General features: G+C 53.4%; 3 protein-coding genes across 3 annotated transcripts; 1 reads left to right on the plus strand and 2 right to left on the minus strand.

The window, feature by feature from the left end:
- Window positions 1-1,592: 1,592 nt before the first annotated feature.
- On the minus strand, window positions 1,593-2,570 carry A1O7_06027 (uncharacterized protein; the record flags this gene model as incomplete). Its single annotated transcript, XM_007760033.1, has 1 exon — window positions 1,593-2,570. One exon carries the CDS (start codon window positions 2,568-2,570, stop codon window positions 1,593-1,595), a length of 978 nt encoding a protein of 325 aa, XP_007758223.1.
- Window positions 2,571-5,336: 2,766 nt separating this feature from the next.
- On the plus strand, window positions 5,337-5,651 carry A1O7_06028 (uncharacterized protein; the record flags this gene model as incomplete). Its single annotated transcript, XM_007760034.1, has 1 exon — window positions 5,337-5,651. Exon 1 carries the CDS (start codon window positions 5,343-5,345, stop codon window positions 5,649-5,651), a length of 309 nt encoding a protein of 102 aa, XP_007758224.1. The 5' UTR covers window positions 5,337-5,342.
- Window positions 5,652-5,754: 103 nt separating this feature from the next.
- Window positions 5,755-6,596, minus strand: A1O7_06029 (uncharacterized protein; the record flags this gene model as incomplete). Its single annotated transcript, XM_007760035.1, has 2 exons — window positions 5,755-6,102; window positions 6,153-6,596. The coding sequence occupies 2 exons, from the start codon at window positions 6,594-6,596 to the stop codon at window positions 5,755-5,757; spliced, it is 792 nt and encodes a 263-aa protein (XP_007758225.1).
- Window positions 6,597-7,896: the final 1,300 nt, after the last annotated feature.

The raw sequence follows: 7,896 nt of genomic DNA on the forward strand, positions 1-7,896 counted from the left end.
TGCTTAGTCCTTCGCGTTGACCGGTTGCACGAGTTGATGTCGAACATATTGCGCTCGCCCGCGTCGTCTACTCGTAAAGACAGGCCAGATGAGTGGTTCCGTCAGTGTTGGATAATAGGCATGACCTGTGCATAGACAGTCAGCAAGGCAGAATAGGACGGCCCAAACGACACTCGTACGGAGTACCAGCATCAGGAAGGAACACGAAGCACACAGTTCCACAGAAGCGGGCACCGCAGCGGCGAGCGAGACAGTCCGATTCGGCCAGCGGCAGCCACGGCGGGCGGGAACCGAATTTGAACAGGGTCAGGCTCGCCAGGCTTGGACAGGCCACCGGCCTCGCGGCAATCCAATGAGATTTGCGCCGAGAAATACTGTAGGAAGTAGCCGGCCCCCTTGTGTCGTAAGGTTCAAGGGTGGCGGCGTCTGTAGCACGCAGCCTCGGCAAGCTGAATGCACCAACGTTAAACTACTGGGAGAGAAATATGCTGAGTCGGATCCGAACGCGCGTCTGATGACCTGTGGGCTGCAAGGGAGGCTGGATGGAAGGTGAGATCGCATTGCGTACTTATTGGAGGGAGATATTGCCGCGGCTATGTGTTCTCAGATCACGTAACCCAACCCATGTCTCGTGCTTGATCGGGAACAGATCGTGCGGGAAGTGGTCAAGTGGTTGCTTCCGGTGGAAGGTTGATGAAGTTTTCGACTAACGTTAAATTCGTCTTTCCTCGATATGGTTGTAGGTACAGTCCACCACGAGGCCAGAGTCAGGCTAGACAAGGTTATACGTCTGTAGTTTGAGGAGTTTTCTTGCCATGAAATCGTGGATGAGCGAAGATTTGCTGGATACGAGCCTTTCGTGCGCCGAGTCAACTAGATGATTTCGTGGTGTGAACGAAAGCGACCTGTGTGGCTCGGGCACTGTAGTAGCGTGTAGGTATCATTTCCGGGCATCTTCCACTAGCCGCAACCCTGCCACGTTCCGGCGGAGTCGATGTGCCGGCGGGCACCAGGTCCAGTTCAGAGTCCGCTGAGAAGAGACGGAGTTGCAAGACTGTCAACGTGGAAATTGTTGGGATGTCCCTTCAGCTGAGATCTGCGGTGCGGCCGAATAGGACTTCACGTCAGATCGAACCAAAGTGGTAGTTAGTCCACTTTCCAACACTGTCAGCGTACAGCGGCCGAAGGCCCGGATGATGCACTAGTAGTGCTCACGCAGAAAGATGATCAGCAAGCAGCATCAGAGCAGATGATGAGCACCACGCAATGGTAGTAGCATGACTTGGCCATCAAAACAACTCAACCCTTGAAGACGTGATACTCATAGCCGGTAGGGAGGGAATCAGGATTTAGAGCGAGAGCTGGAAAGGAATGTGCCAGGTGCGACAATTCGAGATGTAAATTGGGGCAGAAGGCATGTGAAAGACACGGGAGTTGTCGTCATGCTTGCTGGGTCATTGTTATCATTTTCGCCTAGCAATCTAGCTCTGATGCCCTTTTTCATCCTCCCTCGGTATAGGACAGCATCTGGACTCAACCAAAACCCAAACCACGACGACAGCGTAAAGCCATGTGCGCACACCATTCGTAGCTCAGGTAGACGCTTCGTCAAGATCGAAAAAGTCGTCAACACTGAGTGCACCATAATCGTAGATGACAATCCCCCTGTGGCTGGTAACATCACTCTCATCCTGTGCTTCGTCGGTCGCCAGGCTCAATCCTGATGAATGCACATCGTACTCCCTTGGTGTTTTGACAGAGCTGGTTGATTCGTTACCAAGGGCCTGAGTCCCCTTAGGTGGATTTTGAGGGAGCATCGTTTGTAGCAGCGACTCCTCAATAGAAGAGTAGTCCTCCGATGCCACTTGGACTTTGCCCTCCTCCTGTCTGCGCTTGTGAGTAGGCATTTCCTCTTGCATTGTAGGAGGAGACTCGCTCAGTAGGTCCTCCATCAGGTCTCGTTCGTTGTCGGTGAGGCGCATACCATTGAACAAGTGGCCGAATGGTCCAGAACGGAATTGGTCACAAACAGCGCCCGGAGTTGGGCAATTATCTGTCGAGGCAGGAGATGGAGCTGAATCTAGTACCAGAGAGCCTGGAGAAGGGACCGCATCCTCGGTAGAAGGGACATTCGAGTTGGGACTGCTGGGACTCGTGTACCGATTGCTGTCTTTAGGATGAAGATGACGAAGGTAGTTCCTCAGAAGTGAAGGCTCGATGAAGCTCGGAAGACATGACTTGCTTGTTGTTGTGTGCTTCGCCTGCTGGGTTGATGTGGCTGGAAATAATAGCGCTTGCGAGTCCGAGTTCGACCTCTTCGTATGGCGAGTTCTGCTATCCTCGGCGCATGATGACTGTATGCCAGGTCGATGCGCCGTGGGTGTAGAGAGTCTATGGCGCCTTTGACTCAAATTTGTCTCATTACTCTGCCTCCTTCGTGCTGACGGATTCTCCTTGACCACTTGCGGCATCCCAGATCCTAGCTTTCTCCTCTTAGGAGCCGGTTCATGCCATTTGTTCCCAAGAGCCTCGAGCTCCGCCTGGGGAAACAGAAGGTCGACAAAAGACATGGTGGCCGGCTGCTTCAGATATCTACTTCAAGCACTAGCCCGTTGATGATTTACCGAAGCACAGAGTATACCGGAAGCGGGCACGCTGAATTCGTAGAGCTGACGTGAAGCAATAGAAGGCAGGGACGGAAGAGGGTTTATACTCAGTATTCATAAAACAAGTGACCGGGATGTGGGTATGCCTGCCGCTGGACAAGGGTCTCAACCGTAATCTAAGCGCAGTGCTTCCCACCGGCCGTAAACAAGGGTTGCGTATGTGCAGCACCTGTGGGTGCGGATCGGACATTGGCTTGGAAACAGTGAATGCGCTGCCAGGGCTTAGCGGATAAGCAAGGAGCATCGGAAGAGGAAAGAACACGCAAACTGCTCGAGCCAATAAGTCCAGGCCTGATGCGCCTCGTCGCCATGGCAGGATAAGGCGCAGCGCTCCACGTCAGATGGGCTGACCGAGAAGCTGTATCCCAACTAACATGCCTAGCGGGTAAGCTGACGAATGAGGCCGAAGATAAAGGCGGAAGAGCCGTCGACACAGATGGAATTGCCTTTCTAGAGTTTCGAAGAGAAAATTAAATGTGCGGAGTTGCTTCGGGATATTTGGGGTTTCGGGGCATATCCTCCCCCCCTGGCGAGCACCAAGACATGGAGACTCCGTAAATCCCCGTTCGAGCCTATGAAGTGGCAGCCAGCGCAACCTTTTGGATGCCACAATATCTGGGGATGTGGGAAGCTCGCGACTGGGGGTGGCAACGGCATGATGAACCACGCAATAACCCAAGAACAAGAGAAGGTAAATACGAAGCGCGGCGTCCGGTCTGAGGGGACTTCCCGTCGTGAAGAGACATGGAAATTTTGCTTTGCATCGAACCGACTATGCTTTACGGAGTACGGAGAACTCTTGAGGACATGGCTAACTCAGAGTTCGTCTCCCAGCTCAACCTTGTCAGTGGCAGCTCCGACTACCAGTCTTGGCGCGGTCACGTGTGGCGCACAACATTTACCGTCACGTTCGGCTGCGACAGAGTAAATTGTCGCGAGTGAATTGATGATTACCTTGGCCCCATCATCCTTGAAGCAAGCCGTTGCAGTACTATGCCCTGTGCTCGGTACCAGAGAATTTCCTTGAACTTGCTCGCCGCAACTGCAGGCTTAGCTGAGCCTTTCCAGATGCGTTTCCTGCGGGACGTGTAGGACGCCCATGGTCTTCTTGGCACAACCAGGATCTTCGGATCCGAAATTCTCTGCCGCAAACACGTGGCTCGCGAAGACCAAAGCTGCTTCCCACCGGCTATCTGTCAACGCGACGGCTATTCAACGAGTTACTGTGCACACAGTACGAGTACCTACTTGCCCCATTGCTGCTTGCAGTGCCTCTGCTCTTCAAGCATGAAAATGATCAGCTCGGCTACTGTATGCGCCGCCGAGCCGTACGTATCAGCCTCGTCATAAATGGGCGCGTCCCCCAGGTTGCCTGTTTCCTTATATCATGGCGGCTGCCAGAACCACGACAGTGCCTCCCCGTTTCCCGTCAGGAAAGCAACTGCACAAATTTTCAGTACATGCTCCTCGATGTCTAGCCGCTTCGCCCGTGCTTCATTCATCCTAACTCAGGCCGCAAGTTCATTGTGCCGCATGGTATCCAGAACATCTCAGACTTCATGTTGTTCGAAATGGTTTGAGACCCGTGGCAATGGCACAGAGACTGTACTCCGCATTGTCAGAAAGTCAGAATTTAGGTAACTTCCAGCTACAGGACGGATTCCGAGGGGCGCAATACCCGCTCAACCGACCTTGACTTACCCCAACTCCATGGCAAAGTTTCCCATTTACCCACACTGCTAGGCCAGCTTAGTCACGAGATACCTGACCCAATTTCTCCCATCTACAGAGCACATAGTATTGGCATGCTGTTCTGACTGACAGAACATCGCACTAAAGGCTCGTGTGCCATGGTCCACTTGAATGGAGGCGACTCCAATAAGCCACTGAAACTGCGGCTGGGTATCGACGAGCTGAAGCAAAGCCCTTAGGTAGAGAGGCCTTTAGGGACACCATCTGTTTTCATATTGTTCCGTCGGCCTCCTGGTCGCTGCTCGCCCAGGCAGCCACAACCCTATCAAAGTCTCCTGGCCTTCACAACACTTGACAGACATTCCTGAAAATCAGCCATTGGTCCACCTTGCCATCAAGATTGGCTGAGCAGTATGGGGCGAGCAAGAGCCCTGGATGACAACTGGTTCGGGGTGCAGGACCCGAGGAAGAGAAAACAGATTCAGGACAGACTAGCACAACGAGCCCGAAGTTCGTCACCACCCTTGTCAACAAAGACTGACCGGCGCAGCGATTCTTTGCTGACACCCTCGACAAGGGAAGCGCCTGGCAGAAGCCAGAAAGCCAGCTGAGGCACTCAGCAGCGAAGAACACGGATGCGAGAGCGCCTCAGACAAGTCACCGAACAGCATCACGACGGTCGGCAGTGTCTGCAGCGAGGGTACCGTGACAGATGAGTCTTGTCGCCTTGTTGCGATAGTACCTCGACCGCCCACGGGGCAACAGATCCAGGTAGCGACGAACAAGGGAAATTCAGGCATCATCGCCACGATTTCCAGTTCCATCTATGGAGCACTTTATCGGAACGGCGCAATGGTACGTCTCAGCTTAGGCAGTGCAGCTGTGCGTTTTACTGGGGTTAAAAGGGCTTGAGAGCCTAGCCAGCCTCCTTTGTCTCCTTCGCGTCTACCGAAACCATATGCGCTGACTCTGCAAACTCGGAAGATGGGCATCTCTTGCTCTGTCTCTTGTTCGAGCAAGTCCTGTGCCGTTGGCCCCGAAATACCCGAGTCACTACGTCCCACCGAGCTACAACTGACAGTCGTGCATCCTCGTTGGATCGATCGCTTTCCATTCCCAAAAATGAGAGATAATGTGATCACGCTGATGGGTATCATTGACGAGGAAGAATTCCTGGCGGACTTGTTCTGCCTTACAAGCTTTACCTTGGACTCTGGTGCAGCGTCCTGGGATCCTAAAGCGTGGCGGATCGGAAAAGAGTTCTCCGCAAAATGGGGTTATCTATTCTACTAGACGACTCCAGCGAGAGTACATGCGCCATGAACTCGTGAAGCATAGATCAAAGCAGTCAATCAATCAACACTTAGTAGGTCAAATCTCCATCCAACACTACGTCTCAACCTGCTGTTGCTATCGCCTTAACGACAGTGGCAGCAAGTTCCTGAGGAGCACTAATATTCGGACAATGCGCCGTGCTCAGGCGAAGAACATCTACCTTCTTCCCGCTCTCCCGTTCAATACCCTCAATCACGGATCTCTGGAACTCCGGCGGCAGGATCACATCCTGCTCACAAAAGACATACGACACTGGGATCTTGTTGTACCCCGGATATGTGAGCTTTCCATCGAAGCTAGCTGCGGAGTGATAAGACATCCTATCTGCCCAGACCTTGGCCTCCTCGAATGGCATATCGGAAAAGGTCAACCTGGCACTTTCATCGGTGACGTGGCTCATGAACTCGCCCTGTTCCGCTAGTCAGTCTCTCTGCTGGCCTGCACCAGCTGCGTGCTCACCTCTACGTTGATGAACGACGGGACCAACTCGCCCATCAGATCCTTCAATGAGTGTCCCGGCGTTGGCACCACCGAGGTGACATATACGAACCTCGAAATGCCCCCAGTTTTGCCCGCTGTGTTTCGCTCTTCCTTCGAAAGACCCTTGGAGCACTCCGTCCCTGGAAAGCCGCCATACGAGTGTGTCATGATGACGACGTCCCTGCCCTGATCGGCAATCTTCTCTACGATGTTACGGAAATGGTCCGCGTCATCCTGCATGGTCGCTGCTTTCTCGCCCCGAAGAGGCGACCGAGCGGATGATGGCAGTGTTTCGACAATGGCCTCGTATCCATGCGAGCGCAATGCGGCGACGACATCTGCGTAGAATGGCGCCGGGGAGAACGAACCTGGGACGATGACGATTACGGGTTTGTCGACGTTGGAGGCTGGGTCTTGAACCATTTTGAACACGGCGACTGGGTTGGGAACCACCGGATGGACGGCTTCCTACGTCGTGCTGTGGATTAGGAGGCTCTTTCGACGTGTCGTGTCGAGGACGTATCAGGCGCTCTGGGGGCGAGTGGCGCGACACCGATTGATAGACACGTACGCGTCCACTCGATGCGCGTGTGGGCGGTCGACCAAGCTAGAAGACTCCTCTACTTATAGCTCGTTATCTGTTTTGCGTGGATATGGACATGAATCTCGTAATTGATATGAAACGGAGCTCACGCAGCACTTAGATATTCGACAGGCAAGAGTCGAGAATAAAAGAGACGAACGTAAGCACAGCACCGACAGCAGCTCTTCTGCCTGGAGACATGGTCAGAAATCAGTACCGCCGCTCATCTCATTGATCAGTGGACTCCGTACAGAGTCTCAGATTAAGGGAATCCGGCAATACAGAGTCAGAAATTCGTGTCGTCAAAGTCAGAATGTCCTCGGCAGCAAGCCAGCCGGCCGGCTAGTTGGTGGCATGGTGTGGCGTGGCGTGGCGGTTCCAGATCTTCGCTAACGTATGGATACATGGTTCGAATGCATAAGGATGTGCTCTGTAGTAACGACCCAAGGGGTCCTCGCGATCTGGATGAATGGACCTTACCACGTTGGTGTAGGCCAGACGTGTGAGTGTGAATTTGTGAGTATTGAGGCACGTTGCATAATGGCTGATAGTGCTTGTCTTTGGGAGAGAATACATGTCCTTGTCCTCGGGAGACAACATATACATGTTTGTATGCCTCGGAGCGGAGGGGGAAGTAATTACTTGGATCGGAGGAGGAACAAGATGTGATGACCGGGAAAGCGAGTGAGGGAGCGTTGAGCAAGTGAGAGCAAAACCTTCCGGACGGCATACCGGTTACGGCAGAACAATATATACATACCTACATCATCATTACACATACTGTACATGGGTACATGGCCGTTTATCAGGCTGACAGGAGGGACCTGGCATCGTGACGTTCCTCATCATCGCCCATTCCACCGTGCTCGTATAGCATCCAAGTCTCGTGGAGGCAAAGCGAAACCCTTTTGACCAAAGCGAGGCATGGCCCAACATCCGCCCCGTGTGCACTTGAGACTCTCGTGAAGCAAAGACCACTCTCTTCGACGGAAGCGGTGCGGTCAAGAGATGAAATATTGCCGTGACGGTACTCGACGCACTCTCACCTGCAAGACACGCCTCTCCCCTGCAAGACACGCCTCTCCCCTGCAAGACACGCCTCTCCTCTGCAAGACACGCCTCTCCCCTGCAAGACACGCC

This window comes from Cladophialophora yegresii, assembly GCF_000585515.1.
Source record: "Cladophialophora yegresii CBS 114405 chromosome Unknown aczIN-supercont1.4, whole genome shotgun sequence".
Classification (NCBI taxonomy): Eukaryota; Fungi; Ascomycota; class Eurotiomycetes; order Chaetothyriales; family Herpotrichiellaceae; genus Cladophialophora; species Cladophialophora yegresii.